General features: G+C 36.9%; 2 protein-coding genes and 1 pseudogene across 11 annotated transcripts in view; all 3 read right to left on the bottom strand.

Moving 5' to 3' along the window:
* Positions 1-5,055: 5,055 nt before the first annotated feature.
* On the bottom strand, positions 5,056-7,625 carry LOC101399525 (serine/threonine-protein kinase PLK4-like; annotated as a pseudogene).
* A 3,914-nt stretch (positions 7,626-11,539) lies between these two features.
* Positions 11,540-25,024, bottom strand: IDO1 (indoleamine 2,3-dioxygenase 1). The gene is made up of 10 exons (XM_004441183.3): positions 24,784-25,024; positions 21,515-21,610; positions 21,280-21,399; positions 18,125-18,243; positions 17,174-17,188; positions 15,570-15,669; positions 14,901-15,018; positions 13,825-13,876; positions 13,222-13,370; positions 11,540-12,172 (listed from the first exon to the last, which is right to left on the bottom strand). Exons 1-10 carry the CDS (start codon positions 24,880-24,882, stop codon positions 11,817-11,819), a joined length of 1,224 nt encoding a protein of 407 aa, XP_004441240.1. The 5' UTR covers positions 24,883-25,024; the 3' UTR covers positions 11,540-11,816.
* Positions 25,025-25,163: 139 nt separating this feature from the next.
* The window catches only part of LOC101399254 (mucin-16-like), a 118,212-nt gene continuing 117,573 nt past the window's right edge, over positions 25,164-25,802 (bottom strand). For all 10 annotated transcript variants that reach the window (XM_087418554.1, XM_087418555.1, XM_087418556.1 and 7 more), the window contains one exon: positions 25,164-25,794. The gene's annotated coding sequence lies outside the window, so the exon portion shown is untranslated. The remainder of the gene's footprint in view (positions 25,795-25,802) is intronic.

The following is a 25,802-nucleotide window of genomic DNA, read 5'->3' as shown; positions in this document are numbered from 1 at the left end:
CAAATGTCCTCCTGAGTGTTGACATCGGAATGGGACTAAAATTCTGACTTGCTGCCTCTCAGCCCAGAACTTTCACACTGTTAACTCAGCCAGGCCTGCCTGAGCATGAATCTCTACTCCATCACCTCTTAGCTCTGTGGCTTTTTAACAAGTGGCTGTGTTTCTACAACTGCAGGAAATAGAACAAATGAGAAACCATAAGTGAAGCACTTATCCGATAACCATTAAGTGCTATTTTTCTCATGCTCTTTTCCCCATATTCTGGAAATCCTTTTATAATATTATGTTTTTCTGGTTTTCTTTCCTATCATTCTGACTATATCTTTTCTCCTTCAGTTGCTGACACTTTTTTCTAGTTCAGCCCTTAACGTATAGATATTTGCAGCCTTGTTATAACCATTTCTCTACCTCAGTGTTCTTATATATCTCCATCTGATCTTAATTCTATGCCTAGGTTCCCATGTCTGCACATTCAGTCTTGACTTTTCTTGCTCCCAAGGTTTAGATCCATGGAATTTGTGGGTCAGCGAACATCTCAGCTCCTGCCATAAAACTTTTCAAGAGCTCCTCACTGTAAATTGAAAAAAGTTCAAATTTCCTTGTCCTGGCATTCAAGGATGTCCATCACCTGACTGCTAAACACCTTTCTAGCTGTGCAAAATTTTACAATCACCTTGGACCTCTTTCACGTCACATTTCAAGTTCTATCTGATTTGATTGTTACGAATATATTTGTCTCATCTTTTCTGTTAGATTGTAAGCTTCTTGAAGAAGCATATATAACCCAACTTTGTATTTTCCTTCAGCAGCAAGTCTAGTGTCTGGCACTCAATAAATATTTGTCAAAGGAATGAACTCTTAGTCTCATTGTGGACTCTGTATTTTTAGAACTGGGGTCTTGGTGCCAGGTAGAAGTTTGTGCTGGGCTCTGTTGTACCACTTTAGGCCCAGCCTCAGAGATTTGCTCTACAGTAAAGAACACAATGGCCTCCATGAAGAACACACACCCCCCATGAAGCTCCACTTAGCATATTTCTTATTTACCAAGAGGAAGTTGGTTAAACATAATTGTGCCGAGAAACTTCCTCTCCTAACAGTAGGGCTTGGAGTTTCAGAGTCCTGGGTTCTCTAATCAGCTTTCCCATGAACTACAGTAGTTTTGGTACATAACAAGGGTTCCATTTCTCTTAGACTTGGTATTAGGGCCTTTTGGAAATAGATCAAGGAGTATTCAGAAAAAGGAAAAGAGATGTTCACAACTGAAATTTTTAGGATATCATTTATGTGTTTACTTGTGGCAGCATCTGATATACTTAGTTTCAGTTTCAAAATGATGAAGTCCAAAATCTGGATTGTTAACAGCTATCAGCCTGAATCGTACTGGTACACTGAGACTGTTCTTGTACAGCTCATTAATTACTTCTTTGTTCATAAATCCATTGGGACTTTCTAGTCCTTTCCTTGATTAACTGTTCAGGCATCTGGTATTTTGCCTTTTTTTTTAAACTCTTTTCTTGACATCTCCAATGACTTATATTCCTTTTGATTGTACTTTAAAAATAATAAGAAAAAACTAATAGTGAGCACTCATTAATTTTTCTTCTGTGCCAAGTCCTATGGTAAGCATCTCCCATGGAGTATCTCATTTAACCCTCATAACAGCCCTGGGAGTTAGGTACTATTATTATTCCTATAATTCAGTTGAGGAAACTGTAGCCTGGAAAAGTTAAGTAAAAGCCTAAGGTCCTACTTTTTGTAAGTGGTAGAGTCAGGCCTGGAGCACAATCTGACTGTAAAGTCATCACTCATGACCACTAGAGGCATGGCTTCCCTTTCTTGGTCATTCTCTCTCGTTGTTCTGGTTACAGCTTACCGTTGGTGATCTCCACAGATCAGGTCTCGACTTCCCTCTCTTCTCACTTTGCTCCCTCTCCCTGGGTGATCGCACCCATTCAAAGACTTCAGTCATCATCTCTAGGCTGATGACTCCCAACATTTTGTTTCTAGGTGGATCTCTCCTGCCATCTACTAGACATCTTCATTTGACTATTCTAAAGAGACCTCATATGACATATTTTAACACATTTAAGACATACATTAAATACTTTCCATTAAGGCAGGGGCAAAGGCTTATAAAACCTTCAGCAACTAGCTCCAGATCTTAAGCAGAGAGCTCACTGCCTAGTGACAGGTCCAAGCTGTACTTATCACATACTCTCTCATTATAAGAACAGAGTTCATCTTCCTTGTCTATTCCATGTGGTGGTGAATAGTATCTCTCAGAACCGGCAATATAATTTGAGGGGCTCCATGAAGAATGAAAATGTAAGGATCATTGTTCAAAATGTTTAAGAATTTAAGACACTGACAGTAGAGCATTAAGCCAAGTATGAGGTCCTTTTGCATGCAAGACTCTAGGTGACTGCACACGTCGAATGTCCATGAAGCTGGCCCTAGGGACCTCTGTTGCCAGAGTTGACCAGTTAGAGACCTGGAAGTTGTCTCTCCATAACATCCAACAGGACACCAATCCTGTCAGTCCTACTGCCTTAATATTTCTCATGTTTCCCTTTATCTCCAATCCCACAGCCATTGTTTTCAATCCCTAGCCATTTACTATTGGAATATTATATCATAATAAATCCCTAACTGATCTCTCTGCTTCAAATCTAATCTCATAATACTTTCCCATCATTTCAGACTTGGATTACTTTCACAATCTCCAAACTCATCGCCCTGCCTTTATTATTACTCCCCATTTTATTGCACCCCTACGATTTTTCTTTCCAACTACTGCCAGCGTCATTTAAATATTTATTTATTTACAATGGACAACACTTCATTTAAATATTATTCAAATATACAAATATAATAAAGTAATTTCTCTGCTTAAAAATCTATCCCTTTGTTTTCAGGGTAAATTGAAACTACTTCATTGCATGGGCCTTGAAGCCAGTGATTTAGCTTTACTGACCTATCACTCTTTTAATTCTTTTATGCTTCAGCTGTATTGAACAGTGTGCACTTCCTTAAGCAGACCATATTTATGCCGCTGTTCTTTGCACACCCTTCTCTCTCTCTCTGAGACTTTCTAAACTTTCTTTCACTTGCATATATATACACTCTTGAAAATGCAACTCATATATTACCAAATCTAGAAAGGTCTATTCTTAGCACATACTGTTTCTAGTCCCACCTTCTCATTTCCTGATTTGTCCATGTAAAGCCCCATTCTCCCTCTGCTGCCCTCTGTTCTGGGTTAGGGATTACTGCTATATGCTCCTATACTGTCTGTTTATATTTATATAGCCCTTATTCCATTGTGTTGAAATAATCCGTTTGTCTATTTCCCCACTAGGGAGCTCTTTGAAGGTAGGATTGGTGCCCTCAGTCTTTCTATCTCTACTATCTAGCTCAGGAACTAGCATACTATGTTTGCCTGTTAAATGACTATTGAACAAATGAGTAATTAGGGTAGAGATTCTGATGTTTGTAGGGTTAGGTCTAAGCCCATTAATGAGACAATACTCTGAATCAACACGTCATTCATATATTGTTTTAATAGCCAATATTTTAAATACGTTGCTAAGTGCTATGACGTAAAATGAAAAAGCCATGGGTCCTATCTATAGGGAACTGACAAATTAGCAAGTGAAATAAGACACACACACACAGAGCCACAATCACTACGTAAGAGCAAAAGCAACATGTGCTAAAAGAGAAAAAAATCCATGGGAACGGAGTTGAGAGAGAAGTCCTTACAAGTTAATCCTCCTTTAGGCCATTTGGGCAGTGGCCTAACATAGCAGCTCTCACATAGAAATGGAGAGATGGGAGGTGGTTGTATCAGCACGATCATTGGAACCCTTCTCAGGGTCCAGGAGGCTCTGACTATCCTTGGACAATTAGAGGATCTGGTAAGTATATTCTACACAAGTCACGCTCTTCAAAAGACAGGTTCCTCTGGGATTACATTTTCTCATTCACTCTGCCTCCAATACTTTTGAAAACTACTAAAGATAAGAAAAATAGTTCCTGTTCTGACTTACTGACAGAGTTATAGATAGGAAACAATGTCACTGAGTAAAAACATTTTGTAAACTTAAAAAATATATACAGATATAAATAGTTATTACATGAAAATCATTGTCTTTATGATGATTGGTGCTATTCTGCTTTTGAACACATGTTGACTTTTGTCGTTTAAAATTTCCATTAGATTAACCTAGTCTATCGATTTTTTTATAGGTAAATTTGCAGATCACAAATATCATTGAATCATAGAATTGGAAGGCACCTTAAGAATGACTTATTTATCTCTGATCATTTTAGATATGCAAAAACAGACCATAGAGGTTAAGTGAATTGTCTAAGGTCACACAACAGTTTTTTTTTAATAGACTTTACTTTTTAGAGCAGTTTTAGGTTCACAGCAAAATTGAGCAGAAAGTACAGAGACTTCCCCTATGTCTCCTGCCCCACACAAGCACAGCTTCCCATGCCAGAGTGGTATACTTGTTACAAACAATGAACCCATGTTGACACATCATTATTATCCAAAGTTCGTAATTTACATTAGGGTTCACTCCTGGTGTTGTACATTCTATGGGTTTTGGCAAATGTATAATGACATGTATCCACCATTAAAGTATCAGACAGAATAGATTCACTGCCATAAAAATCCTCTGTGTTTCACTTATTCATCTCTCCCTCTCCCCTAGGCCCTTGCAATCACTGATCCTTTCACTGTCTCCATAGTTTTGGCTTTTCCAGAATGTCATATAGTCGGAATCATACAGTACATAATCTTTTCAGATTGACTTCTTTCACTTAGTGATGTGCATTTATGGATCCTCCATGTATTGTCATGGCTTGAACACTCATTTCTTTTTAGCACTGAATAATGTTCCATTGTCAGGATGTATCTGAGTTTATTTATCCATTCTCTTACTGAAGGACGTCGCCGTTGTTTCCAAATTTTGGCCTTTATGAATAAAGCTGCTGTAAACATCCCTGTGCTGGTTTTTGTGTAGACAAAGTTTTATTTTCCTCTCCTCAAATTATGGATTCCAGTGCTAAACAAATGCAATGACTCTCATTATCATAACCAGAATATTTTTATGTCCTCTTACAAGCTATTAACTTCTCCTATCAATGTGTAAGATTCCTTAGTTTTTTCAACTATCTGAATTAAATCTTCTCTTTTGGTTATTTTTGCCACATCATAAAACCAAACCTCAAAATCAACACCAGGATAATTTCCCATCAAAATACATTTACGGTACCTTGTAAAATAGATGTTATTTAGAGATTTAGATTTTACAAGCTGAACAAATCTGGAAGCATATTCCTATTTCCTCCAATACTTTTCTGGTAAATTGTCAAGTCTGTACCTACTGATGTTGCCAGTAGGTGAGCACGTTCTATCAACAAGAGAAAACCTTTTCCATCATTTGGATAATAAGTAATAATCACATTTCCATCACTAGATATATGAGCAACTCCTTTAGAAACTCTGCACATACCTCCTCTGGATGAAGTATGTTCACCACCGCCCTTTTGGTTTTCAGTTTGATTGATTTTAACCTGTGAACAGTTAGAGGAGATGTAATGGTTCACAAGATACATTTCTGGTAACCCAATGGTGGCTCCACACCTCAGGTTTTACTTTTTTCAGAAAAAAAAGTTAGCATTTCATAATCTGCTAATAACACTTTATTTAATGTGTTTTGGGCTGTGTCACTGCCAAAAGGTGGCCTCCCAATAAGTAACGTATAAAGCATACAGCCCATAGACCAAACATTATCTAACTCTATGTGCACTATGAGTTGTAATTTCTGGGAAAAATGTAATTAGGAGTTACACATAAAGTAGAGTCCTTTTTATATGGCATTTTCAATTGAGTTGCTAGCCTCAAATTGGCAATCTTGATGTTCACATTATACATAAGTAAGAGGTGATTTCCTGGTGTAATATATCATGAAAATGAAGAGACAACATTTTTTTTTTTTTAATTGATGTTTTAATGGTTTCTAACATTGTGAAATTTTGGGTTGTACATTTTTGTTTGTCCATCACCATATATATGACTCCCTTTACCCCTTGTGCCCACCCCCCACCCCCACTGCCCCTGGTAACCACAGTCCAATTTTCTCTGTCCATGTGTTGGTTTATATTCCACATATGAGTGAGATCATACAGTGTTTGTCTTTCTCTTTCTGGCTTATTTCACTTAACATAATACGCTCCAGGCCCATCCATGTTGTTGCAAACGGGACGATTTTGTCTTTTTTATGGCTGAGTAGTATTCCATTGTATATATATACCACATTTTCTTAATCCAATCGTCAGTCGAGGGACACTTAGGTTGCTTCCACTTCTTGGCTATGGTGAATAATGCTGCAATGAACATAGGGGTGCATAAGCCTCTTTGGATTGTTGATTTCAGGTGCATTGGATAGATTCCCAGTAGTGGGATGGCTGGATCATAGGGCATCTCTATTTTTAATTCTTTGAGGAATCTCCATACCGTTTTCCATAGAGGCTGCACCAATTTGCATTCCCACCAGCTGTGTATGAGGGTTCCTGTTTTTCCACATCCTCTCCAACATTTGTTGTTTTTTGTCTAGGTGATTATGGCCATTCTAACAGGCATGAGGTGGTATCTTAGTGTTGTTTTGATTTGCATTTCCCTGATGATTAGTGATGTTGAGCATCTTTTCATGTGCCTATTGGCCATCTGTATATCTTCCTTGGAGAAGTTGAAGAGACAACATTTTTGTGATGATCTGGTGCATGAAGGTGTGGGAGATCAGGATTTGGCCACCCTGAAATATATCTCTTTACCTTGATTGTTTTCTCTGAGGGACATTTGACCTCCCCCACTAACTGCCTAAAGAATTTGACATGGTGGCTCCTTCCTGGAACAGATCTTCTATCATGATGGCTGTAAAGATAATGTAGGATAGAGGTTACAATAGGAAAGGCACCAAGCCCCTTTTATCAAAAACTCTCTCTCTCCCTGACCACATTATCTATAGATGACCCTGAAAAGAATTGTCTTCCTGCCCTCTGAAGTCCCAGACCACTACCCACCCCCAACACATTCCTCACCTTTAGCTGCAATACTTAAGCAAGCAGCTTAGACAGAGGGACGAGTTACTCATTTCTGAGTTTCTCCCATGTATACATGTTATTAAATTTGGTATTATTTTCTCCTGCTAACCTGTCTTGTTAATTATTTGGCCAGCCAGAAGAACCTTAAGGGAAAGGGCAGAGGGGGATTCTCCCTCTTCCCCTGACAAAGGTTTAATCTTTGTTTTTTGAGAAAGCTTTCATTCTGTTCTTTAAATGTCTGTCTCTTTTTCTTTTGTGGCACATTTCTAATACTAGGTACACATAATTACTATCTTCAAAATAGCAAAAAGCTCCAATGTAGAAGGATATTCTTATTGGCAATGTATTTTCACCTCATGTTGGATTCTCTGAACCATTCCAATTTTCTTATCTATTATCTTGACTGCAACTTCCAAATCAGTGTGAATGGACTCAGCTCTGTAGACACCAGCAAATGATCCTTTAATGAACAGATTTCCAACTTTCAAATTTCCCGTCTTCTCTCCCATGTAGGTCACCTATCTCCAGGCACTGGCTTAGCTCCCATTAAGCTCAGCTCCCATGACTGCAGCTCCTGTAGGAAAAGCTCCATCACCGAAAGGTCTCCAGGGCATCTTCCAGGTCAGCGACATGCCTCCAAGCTCGCATTTTGAAAAGCTTGAGCTGGTTGCCACACATAGTGGTAATGGGAACAAAAATAGGTCTTCTTACTGCCCCACCTCCACTACTCTCTTGTTACTACAACATAATGAATCATGCATGAGTTGGGAATTTTCGGGGGAGCCCACGAAATCAAGTATCCAGTACTTTGATTGCAAAAGGCAAAAGGAGCAAGTTTCCTTCTTAGAAAAATTTTTCCTTCAGGGGAAGTTGCACCGTGTGGTGGTTTGACCTATTATGGAGCCAGACGGCCTGAGGTTAACCTTTTACTTTGCCATAGTCTAGCTGTGGCTTTTGAGAGCAACTGAACTCCATCTGGTCTCAATTTCCTTAAAAGTAGCTAGTACTTATCTCATAGGCTCATTGAAATGATTAAGTGAATTGATACATGTGAAACTTTTAGAATAGTACGATGTATTTGGAAGAATTAAGTATTAACTATAATTATTAATTTACAGATTTAAAAGTTGCTCTATCAGGAGATTCCATATATTAGATAATTCTGATGCTTGTTTGCTGAATTCATATTATTTATGTTTACTTCTTGAATTGTAAAAGGCTAGGTCGACGAGCAAAGATATGTTTGCTTGTTTGTTTAATACTGGAAATTCAGGAGAAATTTTTCAGTTAAGCTATAACAATTAATTAAACTTTAAAAGTAAGCATCAAATGTTACCTCCTCTTAAGAAACTTCTCAACCTTCCCAAGCAGAATGAATTTCCTATTCTGTGCCTCTATAACACATTATTTTCTTATTAGACTGACATTTAGAAGGTTAATCAATCAATGAGAATACAATATGATATCTTGTCTGTTAGACTATGAGCTAAGATTAGAAAACGTGTTTTTTAAACTCTTAAATCCCAAATGACTAGAAGAGTGGCCATTCCAAAGTGAATCCAGCTGTATGTGTGTTAATGAGTTCCTTTTCTCTAGAAGTATTTCCATAGAAGCTGGGTAAATTTTTTCCCATGGTGATTTAAGAGCTTAATCTTTGGAGGCAGATTACCTGAGTTTGTACCCTGACTTTGCCTCTTACTTGTGTTTTTGAACAAATTTCTTGACCTCTTTGCATCTCAGTTTCCTCATCTGAAAAATGGGGAGAATAATAATACCTACTTCATAGAGTTGCTTTGCAGATTACATGAGTTAATGTATAAAGACCAGTTGGAGCAGTAATTGGCAAGCAGGCTCCAAATAAGAGTTTGCTATATTGCCAAGAGGCGTTGGAGAGGAATTCTTGCATTGTATGGGCCATTGTGTGTCAGAGTTGGCAGGAACCTTAGAGACCATCAAGTGAATGTTTATATGCCAAGTTTTTAGCTTGTCTGAACTTTCAGATTTCAATTGTTTATTGTCACATAAAACAATTCTGCGGAAATGAGCAAACATCTATCTTTAGGTCATGACTGACCAATAATAACTACAACTCTCCACACCAGCTCTTATATAGGGTATTATGGGTTCAGAGTGGTGTAAATTGAGCAAACTTTTCTCTGTACCATGTAATATTATATTTAATGGAGTGAGAAAAATAGGATATAAATTAAACATAGGGAACTTCAATCATTTATTGTGTAAAAGTTAATTAAAGGAGGAAGGGGATAAAGAATACTTAATTTTCCTAATACTTAATATGAAAAAGACACATATTTTAAGCTAGATTCTCCTCACACATGGAAAACAGCATGTGGAGGAATACACCACTACAAACTTCTAATTTTACTAGGACAGAGAATGGGATAGAATTATCAATAATTCTGCTCAAATAGTATCCATGTTACTAAGAATTTGTTACATCTAGCTAAAACCTCTTATGGTAGGAAACTACCTTCACCCTCCAGTGACCCTTCCTCTCCGAGGACCACCCACTATGATGAGCAGAGACCACAGGGCACGGAGTGTGGGAGGATCAGGACTTCTTCAGAGACTATCCAGTCTTCTGTTTTACCTCTCCCAGTCCAGAGAGGGGTTAGTTAGAGGAAAATCAGGAATCTTGGTTTCTATTATTTGGGTAGATAGAAGAGAGTAGACTCTGAGGAACAGGTGTCCACACTTTCTGTGGCGAACTTGAAGCCAGGCTTCAGTGTCTCACCTACACAGCGACCAGTGCAGTGTCAGCGACAATGCCCTTGCTACCCCTCCCTCTACTTGCCTCTCCTCCCCCAGGTCAAATAGATGTGATGTTCTAAAGGGGAAAACGTGGATGCAGGGTCTTGCTGAGGGAACCAAAGATGTTCTGCATCTCAAGGTGATTCGATACTAACTAGGTAAAACCAGCTCTGGTTTTACCTGAAGCGCAGCCCTGGGATGTGGAGCTCTGGAGCCAGAGTGATCACTGTAGCAGACAGGATAGAAAAAATCTTAACTTGGAGCCAATAGATGATCCTCAGCAATTTACTTAATTAGATTCTAGTAGTACTTTATAGTTTCCTAACACTTTAGCACTACAGCATTGTATTCAGTCCTCACAGCAACCTTGTGAATGAGGTCGGGCAAGTATTATTATGCTAATTTTACAGAAATACAACGTGACTTGCCTAAGGTCAAAAAGCTCATAGATGTCCAAAACAGAACACGTGTCTTGGTCTCCTGACTCTCAGTTTACTGCTTTCTGAACCGCGTCAAACTCTTAGACATGATCTTTCTGATCATCCCTTAAAAATTACACACATGTGGACACACATATATGTATTGGGTATGTATGCATACTTTTTCATTATAAACTTATATATGCTCACTGCAGAAACATTGACAGGAGAATAAAGAAGAAAATGTGTCCTGTTACCCGAAACTATTACCATTGACATTTGGTATACTTTCTAGGGGAATCAAGTGCAATTTTGCTGTGAGTAGGAAGATGTTACCTGGGTTCACTGGGTTAGGGTATATTTGAGAAACGATAGTTTTTAGACCTTTGATTTTAGAAATATGTGACTCCATTTCCTTCCTCAGATCTACGTGGGTGTACTTAACCCCTCTCCTCAGAGCTGGGCTTTTCATAAATTGAAAGTGCTTGCTAATCCTGCACCCATGCAACCACTGCGCCTTTTTTATCTTCTCATCCTCAATAGCTTACCCAGTTTCTGGCTGACCATCCACTACCAAATGAGATCCTGCCAAATCCTCTCATTTCCTCCCTCTTACCCTTCCAAAATTCCCTTCCTCTCTAACCTAGTCTACTCCAAGTCTAGTGAAAAAGATGAGAATTATTAAAAAAACTTAAGTTCTCCTCCCATTTATAACTAATTGTGTGACCGTAAGTAAGTTACTTCACTCTTCTGAGCCTCAACTTTGTCATCTTTAAAATGAGTTTGGCTCATATGATTTTTAAGTTCCTCTCTAGTCCTAACTGCCTTAGATTCCAGTATCAAATAAATTCATGCCAGAGTGTGGGTACCTGATAACCCTGACCTCCCAGGAGAAATTATATTTCAAAGGTGACCTCTTCTTGTTAGCCCAGATTAATTTATTCATAAGTTCACTCAATCTTTTATATATTCGTTCAATAGATATTTGATAAGTATCTATTAAGAACTGGGGATGCATGGGTCTGGTAAACAATATAGAGCATCCCTGGCATCATGAAGCTTATCATGTAACAAGAATACAAACAAGTAAACAGATAATTATGAAAAAGTGTGATATTACTATAGGGAAAGTACAGGATCTCCAATAGCCATGTTTGAAGGGTAGCAGTGTGAAGTAGGTCTCTTCTGGAGCAATATTTAATAATAGTTATGAATAAAGCAATTTTTAAACATTTTATTATATCTTATCAATTTTTATTGAATTTCATCATTACATTCTAATTACAGAATATAGATTCTAATATAATTGGAATCTTCTAATATAATTGCTTTTTATTGTTTTCATACAAGGAATGCACAGATATCAGAAAAAATTATTTTGAAATCTTTCATAATGTACTCTTGAGAAGCTGTTGCATATTAATAACTCAGGGGTCTGATATAATTAGCAGTGACGTTAATATACACAGACATCTCTGTCTTGAAAAATGTACCCATGCTTAGGTTTCATTACTTTTCCTTCAATAGGGCGTGCTCGGTTGTACTTCTTACAGACTTTAGGAAATACATGATTTCAGTGCCTCCAGTTCCTTTATTTTCCTTTTCTGATGGCTCTTCCGCTGTTTGGTTTTTCTTGGACTGCTGGTGTGCAGGAATCACAATGTACTTAGTTACTATTTGCAAATGGTAGCTTCTCAGGGAGACCATGGCTTTCACACAGTCATTATAAACTGCCTGCAGGCCAGCATTATCTTTTGAAAGGACAAACTCACGGACTGAGGGTGCTGACTCTAATGAGTGAAGAAAGTTTTGGTGAGCTGGTGGCATATAAGTTCTCATTTCCTGGAGGAATTCAGCAGCATATTCTGAAGGAACAAGAGAAAGATGAGTTAGTAGGGAGACTGAAGCATTCCCCAATCCAGGGGAGAAGGCAGAGTGAGGTCAGAGTGGGTAGGAGATCACAAGCCAACATTGCAGCATGAGGCAATGAGTGTACAACTATCCCATCAGAAAGCTATTAGTCTTGCTACTGGTAATGGTAACTGTTGTAAAATATACTTAATTCTGATAACCACATGAGCTAAATTCATTCCGTCAGAATAAAGATTTTTGTTTGTGCTTCCTTTCTCTCTTTCCTACTGTATTGGATCCTTCTACGAAGCCAGTGATACAGACAGGGTATATATTATCTATGCTTGACAGGTCATGACACTGAGTCCAACAGAGTTTAAAGGATCATTTTTAAATAAGTGAATGAACTAAAGAAAAAAGCATATTTTCACCCAGCCCCATGCTTTTCCCTTTGACTGTTAAATAGAAGTTTGGGAAAACAGAAAAACAGAAAGAAGTTCTTCCTGGAGCTTCTTCGTCTCCCCCCTCTAAGGCCCTAGAAGGACTACAGTGAGTGCAGCTCGTCTTTAAACACGGGTCCAGACACTGCCCCTGGGCTGCTGGGCAGCAGGATGGAGGAACAAGGGCAGTGCCAAGCCTCTCTTTGTCATTAAGGTCTCCACCTCCCCAACTTCAACTCACGGTCACAGTCTCATTTGCAGGTGACGTTCTCTTTCTGAATCTGATCGTACATTTTCAGAACATGTGAGACTGGCTTCACCACGGCCAATCAGGCCTTATGTACATGTTCAAATGTCAAGATCAAGAGGGCGATGAACTTGGGTTTGCACCCTGGCTTCACTGCTTTCTAGTTTGTTAAGAGGGAGCCAGTCACTTATCCTCTGTAAGTTTCTGCTTATTTATCTGTAAAAGGGGATGATGGCAATAAAGTCTCTATTGTGTTGATTCTCCTAGAAGCATCAGGTAGGCTCAGATGAGATGCTGATGGGAAAGTAATTTTTAGATATTAAAATACTATTGTATTAACATAAGAGATGATTATTATTTGTCATTTTCCACTCACTTTCACCAGCACTCTGCTGGACACCGAGCAGAACATCGAAGCACTGAAAGATGCTGCTTTGGGCTGCACTGCCCCCTGCGAACTTCTTTGGGGTGTCCCAGACGCCTTCATACAGCAGACCTTCTGACAGCTGGGCGTTGCCTTTCCAGCTAGGTCAGGAAGGAAAAAGTACCTGTTATTTGGATTAATTGCCAAATTTTCAGATATAAAATCTTGCAATACAGGATGAATGGAAGGTGATGTGAGATCGATTTCATTTTTCTTCTTCCACACTTCCCCTCCCACGCATGTTCATGCATGAGAATAATAAATAAAATGATCTGGAGCAAATTTGGCATACGTATTCTATGAATGGAATCTTACCTTGCACTAGCAAAGCTCATTCCACTCTCTTTAAAATGACTAGCTTTCCTGTCCACACTCCAGTGCGTGCCTGGCCAAGTAATAACAGAGAGAGTAGTCCATTCTTTCTCTATAACATGTATTTTAGGATGTAAATTATTTCCTAAACCTGATGGATAGTGGGGACCATCAGTGGGTATTTGATGTGTTCTTTAGATTAACTGTCTAAGAGAAAACAAAATAAAGTATAAGACTACATACCCAGACAAGTATATGCGAAGAATACCGAAAAATTCGTTTGGGTCCACGTAGTCTATAAAAAGATGGGATGTGTTTAATTAAGCAGCATCAGAGATATTGGGAGAAATCAAGATATTGTAAACAACTGATAGTGAGTGGATTTTAGCATAGGCTGCAGGAAAGGCATTAGGTCTGTGCAGAAAAATTCCTGAGGACAGGCTCTCACTCACCTGCCCTCTCCCATGTCCACTGAATGGAGTCTACCATAGAGCTAGCACACAGCTTGTGTCAAAGAGCCTGGGCCTGCCAACTGTGCATCCTCAGGAGACCAATTAAACTACCAACATTTCTTTAAGGCTACTTCATGTGCTTAGTGACATAACAGATGAACTACTTACATAAAGAAACAAACCTAAACAAAAAGACAAACAGAAACAAAACCACCAGGAGCCCTATGGAGCACATTCCTGGGTCTCCCTCCCCAGTCTGCTAACATCTTTGATGTGAAGGTCAATCTTCTTGCCAAAGACCAATCAGCAGTAACTCAGAGCCCAGTGATATACAGTCTAGGAAGGCACACTTCCTTTTGCAAATCCTTGGTTATGTACTTTTTTGTTTTTTAGCTGTTAATTCTGCAATAACTTTTGAGCTCAATGGGTTTTCTCTGTTGTTTCTTAGTTAACTCGTAAAAAAGCAGAATTTCTAGAGAGTTCCTGTCAAGCAGAAGCTATGTTTTTCAGAACTTAAAACAGCCTGCACCTTTGGCAAGTTTCTCCGTGGTTTTTAGGGGGAGGCAAAGACATTCCTTAGAGCTAAATAGACCTAGCTTGGAATTCTGGCTTCATTAGTTACTCCCTGTGTATCTTAAGTCATTTATCTTATCTCTCTGAATTCAAATTCCCTTCGCTATAAAATGGACATAATAAAACCTACCACATGGAAAGTATAATGATTTAGTGAGATAAAATAGACAAAATGAGAACACATCCACTAAGTGTGAGTTGTTTCTCTTTCATTTTCTCAACAACTCTGACATCTCAGATAATCAGAAACATTTGACTGCCGGCGTACAATGTTGTATGGCACACAATACTTGCCATGAATTTGGTGAAACACTTCAAGGGCTTTGTGCAGACAAGAAGTTATATCAACCAATGCCTTTTGCAAAGTATCCTGGTCCTGATGTTGTACAGCATTGAATATAATGGGAATTTCCTTAAAAAAAAAAAAAAAGATGAATACTTAAGATTGCCTAGCATTAAACATTGGCATAGAATAAAATTCTCCTAAATCTTAATCCCTAAATTAAATTTGGGATTTCCATTTTTTTCTTGAGCTGAGTACGCTACGATTGTTTGACTAATTTCCTTATTTTTAATTATGCTTGCATTTGTCTTTATTCATTTATCATTTAGAAATAAGTTTATATAGTTTTATATATTTGTATTTCTAATAGTCAAAACCATTTAGTTTATGTGACTATGTGATACAGTTCCACTGCCAAATTGCAGTCAAAATATTTCTCTCTTATTGTGGTTTCAAATTTGATTCTAAATATTACGGCTCCTACATTTTATATTTTAGGTGATATACAAAAATAAATAAAATATTTATTTCTACCGGATGATACTTTACCTCCAATTAAATGGTCAAATGCTGTATTTAGTCAGGATAAAGTTATATCACGCATAATATAGCTCAGTTACTAAGTGACTGCTCTGCTTATGTGAATCAAGATACAAATTTTCCAATACAGATGAACATACTTTGATTGCAGAAGCAGCTGCTAGTTCCACCAATAAAGAAATCAGGAAGAATCCTTTGCCACAGTCCCCACCAGGAAATGAGAACAGAATGTCCATGTTCCTAAAGAAATCAGTCAAGGAAGTCAAGAATTCAGCAAAAATATTGGTATATTTATTGAGTACTTTATAGTTTTCAAGGATTTTTATTTATCCTATTTTATTTTCAAAATAATCTTGTGAGATAAATATGGCAGGTTTTACTCTCTCTTATTACATAGCTGAGAATATCAATGTTAGGTCCTTTATCTAAGATCATATGATTAACGGTAGATTAAGCTGGGACTTGAAATTCCATTGTAGAACTTTATACATATATTTAATATAATATATATATTATATATATATATGTTGGATGTTTATAGAGATATTTGCATTAAGGCATAGTTTTAAGAAGTAGTCTTTTTGCTTAAATAAATATATTCATATCCACATTTTTATCTGGAAACCTGATTCAGTTTCTCAGTGGTTTATCTGCCTTGCAAAGGAACTGGCTGGGAAATTCAAATAACTGATTAGACCCTATTTTCTTTTTTATTGAAGTTTTGCATTGGTGCAAACATAGTCTTAGTATCTGTGTATCTGTGAGTTTCATGCTGGTGAAATTTATGGTCTCTGAAGGTACACTGCTTCTGCAGCTTACTTGCTGTGTGACCTGTTTCTGCCTCAGTGTTCTCATCTATAAAATGAAACTGATGATATCCTCCCATTTAAAAACTTCCCAAAGCTTTCCATTTTCTGAAGACACTGTTTAAATCCTTTATCATAGCCAAAAGTCCTACCTAATCTTTTTTTAAATTTCTTTATCCCTTTCCCATATCGTTACTTTCATCATTCACTATGTATCAGCAACACTAGCCTTCCTTCAGTTCTGATAATACACCAAGATCTTTGTCACTTCAAGGCCCTCACTCTTGCTGTTTCCTCCACGATGAACACTCTCATCTTCTCCTTCTTCTAGTTAATTCCTGCTCACTCCTCTGGACTCAGCTTAACCAACTTGCTGCAGGGACTCCTCCTTCATCTCTTTCTTTGGTTAGAGCTCCCAGTACTTTATCTTCTCACCCCTTTCTCTTAATCATATAGCAATGTACATAATTTTCATATATCTTCTTTCCTCCACATCGGCCCAGCTTCACTAGGGCAGGCTTATACCTATGATATTTACCTTTCTTTCCCTAGCTCTTAACCTCTGCTTGGTACATAGATCAAAAATAGTGAGGACTGAGTAAAAAAAACAGGTTTATGTTTCTGGCCGCTGAGGCTATTAAAGTCATAGATACACAGGTGTGTGTGCATTTTGTATTATACATATTAATTACATTTCTATACATGCGAGTACTATTTTTGTATATATCTATAGCTATAATATTGAGCAGATACAGTCATATCACAGTCGTAGATATAATTAAGTGCTGGGATTATTTGCTCTGTAAACAATTACTTGAATTACTTTTTGCCTGAATTCAATTGGTCTTTTAAAAAATGCATTTGGAGAATATCGATGAACCTACATTTACTTCAAATAACAAATAATTCTTAGACTAAAATAAGAACCAAATACTTACTCATAAGTCATGGGCCTTATGAAAGCAGTCATGAAGCAATGGACCAATTGGAAGAGAGAAAGAAAACCAATTTAAAAATCAAATAGTTTTGAATTATTGTTATTAGATTTAATACTACTGATCTAACAAAAGTAAGACATAGTCAGATAAAAAAGAAAAACATACTTTTTTTATATTTCCTAAGTAGGCATTGCAAACACTTAACTCAGGACTTTATAAGTGAAATAAAAAATTAAATATGCAAGGAACGAACACATGAATAGTCAAAACTAGCTATAACTAATGAGAAACTTTTCTAGATCAAATCCTTTCATTTTCTGGTATCCCCAGGTCTAGAATACTCCTCTGCAGATACACACCCAGAGCCCTGGGAAACCACAATTCTCTTGTCCCCTTATCGTAGCAGATCTCATCGCTAAATGGTTAGTGCTACTGAAGATGTGCTGACTCTTAAACTCACCAGGATAGTTAAAAATTAAATTTGTAGAATCTCAAAAACATGTTAATTAAGAGCAGCCAGAAACAAAAGAGTACATACTCTCTGATCATTGATATGAAATCCAATAACAGAAAAAACTAGTTTTTGATGTGGCAAATCAGAATATATTTGCCTGGGGGTAGGGAAGGAAATGGAATGAAAAGAGCCACAACGGAATTTTCGGAGGTGATAGAAATATTCGATATCTTGCTTAGGATTACACGTGTGTATATAACAGTCAAATTCATCAAACTGAACACTTAAGATTTGCGCATTTCATAGCATGTTAACTATACACCTCTCTCTCATATATGTAGAATACATTGGTAAGTATAGATACACCAGTCAAAGAAATCGTACCCCCAAAACAGAGAATAAAGCTCTGCTGCCAAAAATTAAACCAATGACTAACTCCCTGTTGATTCACACAGCATGCACTCCTTTCATTCCTGTGATAATCACAGTTTACATACCCTCTGGGATCCTTTTTCTTCCAGTTTGCCAAGACACAGTCTGCATAAACCAGAATAGGAGGAAGTCCCAGCTTCTCAGAGAGTTTGCAGTAAGGAATAGCAATATTGCTTGGCAGGACCTAATTAAAACACAGTATTTAGTATTAACCTTTGAAGTACCTTACCTTTTCTACTACTTCCAGAGTGCCAAAACATTAGCTGTTCTACATAATGGCATTTTGAAAGCAAACAAATGTAATTTTCTTTTCCTCTGTTTCATAACTTAATCCGGGTAATTGTTAAATGTTTACATTTTGGATTTGTGTTGATGTGGACATAATCTGATTATATAGAGAAAAAAGAGGTAGATGGCAGGAAGAACAAAAGCTGTATCTTTGACTGTCTAACGGCCTGTGAATTATTCGCAGTTATTTGTTCATCCATCCATCCCATGAATGTTTGTTAGGCAACTCCTCCATGCAAGGTACTTATTATCCACCAGCAATACAAAGATAAAATCAGTTGTCCCAAAGAAGCTCAAAGTAATCTGTAATTATGACTTTTGAATATGATACATATTAGAAGTATAAACAGACTGCTGCTCTTGGCACACAGTGATGACAGAAACTCTTCTCCTGGGTGATTTTTTAGAAAACCTTACCGAAAGTGACATTGGTGCTCGGCCTTGAAGACTTAGCTGTGACAGAAGGAGGACTCTCCTTTACCCTTGCTTTATATTTCCATGCAGAATATATGAATTGGACTGACACTCTTGGCTTATCTCAGCTCCTTCACTCACCCTTCCTCAAGGAGGATTAGAGGCTCATCTAATTGTTGAGTTTGGGAGTGAAACTACAGCTCAGCCCTCTTTTCTCCTCAACTCTTTTCCTGAGCCTGTTATTCAGAGAATTCTGCTCTGTGTTTGGCCATACAGTGAAAGGCTCCTACCTTCATGGGGCAATCCTGTTGGGTAAGTGCACTCAGCAGGCCCATTGTTGCCCTGCTGAGTGAGAACATATTCAAGCCATGTTCTCCAAATGCTCTATTAGTCATAAAGCTGACATTTTATTCTCTATCTGCCTGACTTCTTCATCTAACTATCATTTGCTTTGTAATCGGATGGTCCCATGTAATAATTAAGGACATCCTTGTCATCAGCAGCCTAGGGTTGGAATATGTGTGTCTAACTAGACAAAGGACAAGGATGTTTGGTCCATCTCGGGTAGTGCATGGTGGGACTTCAGTGGTAAAGATGGTGTGACTATGTGGACCACTCCATAGTTCTGGGAAAATCATGAGAGCTATAATCCAAGCGGCTTCAGATTAGCTTAATACACTTAGAGACAATGATTTAATCAAGGGAACACAATGTTAGAATAGAATCACTGAGTATCAAAGCAACACTTGGATATGTGCTTCCTGTTGCCGAGCTTGTGCCCCTGGGAATTCAAACATTTTGGTTGGCAAATGATTTACACGTGTTTCAAAAGGAAATAAATTTGGCCTCTCTCTGATTTAGAGAAGAGATCAAAGGGAAACAAAAAGGGAAGAAGTTTAAGTGAATAATTAATTCGAAATGACTTGGGAAAAATGAAGGAAATGTTCAAATACATCTTTAATGTAGTATAGACACTCATGAAGCTGCTAAGAAACTCAGATGCTAATTTCTTGTCCATTCTCAAGCCAAATGTGCCTTACATTGATCTTATGTTTTATATCTTATTTTTTATCCATTTATTTTCTCTTTTCAACAATTGCCTCATTTAAATATTTTTATCTTTTTATATATATATTTTTATTGCCATCTTCTAAGACCCTGTTTTCAGAATGATGTGGTATACAAAAACTGGGTAAATTAAAAAAATACATTTTCATGTTTTCTTTTATAATTCTGATCTCCAGTCTGGTAAATTTATTATCTTTTGAGGTTGCCCTGTACATTCTGGTCTCCACATTTTTTGCTAGTCCTCTCTTTCTTTTCTTCTCCTCTCCTCTTTGGATAAGCTCTACCAATCTCTCAAGAAGTAATTCAAGTTCCACCTCTTCCTTGAAGTGTTTTATGATCATATCAACTATTTAACTCTTCCGGACTCTCGTTCTTCTGCACATAGCATATGCTACCCTTCATTATGGATACTTTTTTTATATGCAATGCCCATGCATTTAGCAAGACTCAGAGTCTAGCAAGTCTAGTGAGACTGTGTGCTTAGCTAAATTTTAAGGTAGGTTGTAAGACCAGAACTAATCTTAAACTTTTTTGTGTCATCACAGAATCTAGACATGGCAGTTTGATAATTATAAGGAAGTATAAGGTGTTCTCATGATTATGCAAAGCAACTTCTTCCTCTTCTTTACATAACAGGAGATGACTCATCACATAGGTGGACCATATGTGTTGTTCCATCTTTAAACAGGGTGTGCAAAGAAAAACAAGATAAAATACCAATTATCCTCGTCAAAAAAGAAACTTTCACTAAATGGCAGAAAGTACTTCTGAAATCTATTTTATCCCTTTGTTTGTGGTTTAAAGGTTAAGTATTACAGTCTGTATTTGTTTCATGCGATTAAGGTGCCAGATAAAATACAAGATGATATTATTTAAATCTAAAGTTATCTATTGTTGATGAGAGTGAAACCAATATCTTTTTCTATGTTGACAGATGTAAGATAGCACCTTAGCATTAACTAAGAAGAGCCATAAAATGTTCATATTTCCCAAAAGTCATAGAGAAAAATGACTCATATTCAAATATGTTGATTGTAGTGTCATTTACAATAATAAAATATCAAAAATAAGTAAAGTATTTATCAACAGAGGATTGAATAAATAAAGTTAGGGAACTCAATGAAAAATTATAAAGTGCTTTCCAATGATGACTAGAATGATTGTGTAGTAACTAAAAAATGCTTACAATATAATTTAAGTGAACAAAGCAGGATATATATGTATATGCACAGGATGCAGCAACTGTGTTATATAAGTAAAAGACTAAAAATCCAATAATGATAACAGTCGACGTGTTAAGTCAGTGAATGTTTGTTTTCTTTTCCTTTTTTTTCCATTATCCAAACTCCACAAAATACAGTTATAATACTTTTCAATTTTTTTTTACATTCAATGTAAATAGAATGTAAATCTACCATGTAGCACAAGAAGTATTAGAAAATCTCCATACCTTACGGACATCTCCGTCACCTTTATTCCACACATATGCCATGGTGATATACCCCAGGACCAGATGTGCCAGGCGCTGCAACTTGTGCCCTTGGAGGTCATCAATGTTGAGTGTTTTTAACTGAGAATAAATGGAGAGGTTGACTCAAATCACTACGAGTGACATTATGGCTTCAAAACCAAGTTAAAAATGTCAATAAGCTACAATAGAAGACAAATGTAATATTTTTTCCAACCTTCTCAACTTCTGCACGTAGTTGGTCATTCTCAATCAATGTAGGCAGATTTTTAGCAATGGAAATCCAGACATCAAAAGGGTAAGGTAATTCCTCCTTGAAAAAAAGAAAAAGGACTTTTATTTACTAGTGGAAGTTATTATAAAGTAGTTTGGCCTCCCGCTGATAGTCCATCTTGCCTCTAAATTGATTCTGTGCAACACTGCCCTGACACACACTTACCTGTCAGGTAACATCAGCCCATGCATTGTCACCTGCACACTCAGAGCTCAAGCCCGACTCTATGCCCCTCCTCTTCCTCTCTCTTCAAGCACTCTCATCTGCCCCTTGTGCAAAGGTTACCTCAAAAGTTCCACTAAAATCTTCCTGACTACTACAGTCTATACCCGTATGCCCAATTATGAATTCCATGGATTATTTCTTTTCACATTGTTAAGTAATTTATCATTTTTTTCTTCTTGGCTAGATTTTAAGTTTGTTTGAAGGGAAGAAAGATGGACATTAAATGTCAGTAGCAGAATAGGCACTTCACTTGATAATTTCTCATTTAATTATTATAATGACGCAAAAAATTATCATCTCCATGTCATAAGTAAGGAAAGCAAGACTCAGACAGTTCATGAGACTTTTTTCTATATATAGTTTATTATGATTCAAACATAAATGTTTCCAACTCTCAAAAATCCATGCTTTTTTAACATCTCACTACCCAATGGCAAGGATTTTACCATGCTTTTAATTCTTTATTTCTTAGAGAACCTGGCACAGTACTGGTCATGTAGGAGATGCTGTATATACATGGTGATTTCCTGCTTTGTAGGCTTACTTTTTGCCCAGTAAGTGCACATAAAATCCAAATAAAAGTGTTTCCCAGGATCTTATATTTACAATCTCATCTCAAGGGAAAACATACCAACAAAAGACCTAGGCAACACCTTGAAATAAGATTCAGACCCCTGAACAACTCCCCACATGCCCTGTCCCCATGCCTCCTTCATTAAGCTGCTTCTGGACATGCCCTTGGGGTCATTGGTACTGAACTATGGGGATGGAGTACAAATCAAGAGACTAACTCAAACCAACATGGGTAAGATTTTAAGCTTCAAAACAAAGTTAATATTATAAGTAAGCTATAAAACAAGAAGACAAATGTATTATAAAATTCAAACATTTTGGGGAGCTGCAGATAATTGGCCAGTCTTAATCTGTTAGGGTAGCTTTTTAGTAATGAAAGATACAGGCTGTATATTCACTAAATATGTCACCTTGTTTGCTCTGAATTTTGCTCCCTAACCACACAAATGCTGTGCTCTAGTGTTTTCAGTAATATGTATATATTTTTTTGGTGTGCATTTCACTGTGTGGCACACTCGAATTTTTGGTTGTTGCTATTTTCCCCAAATAACAGAAATGTTTTTTGTCATGTATCATGATTAGTGTCCTGACAGAACTTTCAACAAATGTAAGATTCAATCAATAATATGCTTCTGGTTCAGAGGATGGTATAATATAAATCAACGAAGAATAACACGGAGGGCCATTCTACTTCTGCTAGATTAGAGAATGTACTTTGTATCTATATGGAATCAGAAGACATAATATTTTCCTTTGGACTAGAAGCTGATAGATTAAAAGAGATGAAATGGACATTTTTGAGCTCATAATTTCCAGGATCTTTAGTGAAGAAATAAAAGTAACTCTTTATTTTTCATATTTCAGGACACTGACTCTAACTTCCTAAGCATCTCAAGTAGTAGTAGTATTTTTTAAGTAGCTCAGGAAGAGCTTGTTTTGCTTTTGTGTGGGGGTTTTGCTTTAACTCTTGCAATCTATTCTAGAAGTCTTCATAATTCCCACAACTGTTTTATTTTTTAAGAGAACCGACTCTTTGGGGAAAAAAAAGACTAAACTTGATATGAAGTTTTGCAGTTTCTGAAAAAGAATTTTTATTGTATCGTTGATAAGTACATCCTTGAAACCATTTACCCTGGCAAGTTTGTGTGCTTGTACGGAAGGGGGAGCAAGTCTGAATATTACTGATTTGCAAATATAAAATAAACCTGATGCTTTTAGCAATAAAATTAAACATATGCTTAATTTTCTTAACTTAATAATTTGAAGAGGAAAATTAGATTGGGAGGAATTTGCTTTAGATTTGCCTTATTAGCATGGTATTTACAGGATGTTATTTCTAAGTACAGTGAGATTGGAACTCTGAATGAAAATATATTTGTTGCCTATAAAGGTGCTCTCTAGAGTGTGGACTCTAACTGTTTGAGCCACAAACAAATAGAGATATACTGGCATACAGAATTGTTACAACATGCCAACTGGCTCCTAGAAATCCTCTCCTATAATCTCACATACCTTGTTAAACCCAAGAGTGGAAAAAAAAAGCAATGCCTTGTAGTCTCTTCTTCTCTTAAGACAGGCAGCATAGCATAATAGTATTAAGATCATGAAGGCTCACATCCCCTCTCTACGACTGCTAGCTGTGTGAGTTTGGATAGTTACTTAAATTCTGCACAGCTTACATCTCTCATCAGGAAAATGAGGTTACTAACATACATAACTTTTAGGATGGCTGTGAAGATGGAATAAGTTAATATTTGTAAATTGCTTTAAAAATGCTGTATAAATGTTTGATAATTAAAATATTGATGCTGAGATGGTTCTCATGGCATTCTTTGGAGGACAACTTGGGAAAATGTAGTTTTTAAGGTAAACATGTACTCTACATGCCTTACACTTTGCAGGCGAAACTTGTCAAATAAAAAAGTTAGTTCAGACCCTCACTTGAATCTTATGCTCGGTAAACAACAAGCAATATTAACACATCACTAAGTTGCTTGATGTGCCATCTCAAAAAACCTAATCAAAGTAAGAACATATACTTTGTACAATTTAAGGTATATCAGCTGAGAAAGGGAGTTCCTTTGACTCATGGATCATTTATTACTTTGTTTTTTTCCGAATGCCCTCTGAAAATGCAATTTTATTAAGCCAAAATACTTCCATAGTTTCCTTATCTCATCACCCTCTGCATCTCTGTAAGATAAGTAAGTGCATCTAAGAGTAAATTTCTAGGCAGAAGATTTTAAGAAAGTTAAGTGAGACCCATTTATTAAAACTCTGCCTCCAATTCAGGCACTGCTATATCCATTTGTTAGTAGAAATTACCTATCCACATTTGTTCAACAGAAGTTAACTTATCCAGGTAAGTAATGATAAGAAAATACTTTTGCCCATATTTCAGTGCCCTCTCTTACCAGTGGATTTGGCAGAGCGAAGCCCAAATCTTCATCTATGTGGTATTCTTCTTTGATTTTCCAAGAATTTTCCATAGGAGATGCCATACCATGCGCCATTCTTGCAGCCTACTCCTCAGTTCCTCCTCAGTGTCTCAGGAGTTTCAGAACATCTATTTATTTCAGAGGTTGCCATAGCCAGTGACCACAACTTACCATGTAGGCAGCTAAGAAATCACTTCCACTTTTGGAATAGTTTCATTTTCTTTCTTTCTCTCTTTGTAATTTCATCAACAATGAAACTACAGAGGCATCACTTCACTATTCATCGTATGAAGAAACTGAAAATTTATATTCTATATCAAATCTTTATCATTGGGAATATTATTTGTTTTCTGCCATAGGGAAAGTCAGAAAGAACTTGATTGAAATAACAAAAACCATGAAAACAGGTGACCAGAAAAGAACATTTTTATTTTATGAGAACTTTTAAATCTGTGAATTAAAATAATAAATTTGATCAAGGCTAAAGTCCTAAACTATTATTTAGTTATTACTGTCATTGGCTTTCTTTTAAACTTCCAGGATTCTCATGAAAATATTACTGTCCTGTTTCAGCAGTCATGAAATATAACCTGTGGCACACTGAACTATTAGTCAATGACTCTGAAGTAGAAAAAAATGAGAGCACATAAAGAATTTAGAAATATAGTACCTCTCCACCTCCCATTTTTTCTTATCAGTCTTTTATCTGTGATCATAATGATACAGTTCTTTCTTCTTCATATTCCTAGTAAGTCATTTTTAGGAAGATTTTCCTGCGTCTCTACTATATCCGACTGCTAAGGACTGATGAGGTAACAGTCCTTCACATTTGGAGACTTTGTAACACATTAAAAGTTGAAAGAAAGGATACAATACCCTGAAAATGTTTCTTTCAAAATGCAAATTAAGACTGCATTTGGTAGAGGTTTTCATGGTGCATGCAGGTCTATGATCACTTACAGGCACTGTTCAATCTTAGGAACAAAGCTGAAGCA

Source organism: Ceratotherium simum, chromosome 28, assembly GCF_057802395.1.
Source record: "Ceratotherium simum simum isolate JZ-2026a chromosome 28, ASM5780239v1, whole genome shotgun sequence".
NCBI classification, from domain to species: Eukaryota; Metazoa; Chordata; class Mammalia; order Perissodactyla; family Rhinocerotidae; genus Ceratotherium; species Ceratotherium simum.
Note: the sequence above shows the minus strand (reverse complement) of the source record. Positions and strands in the feature narration are given on the sequence as shown.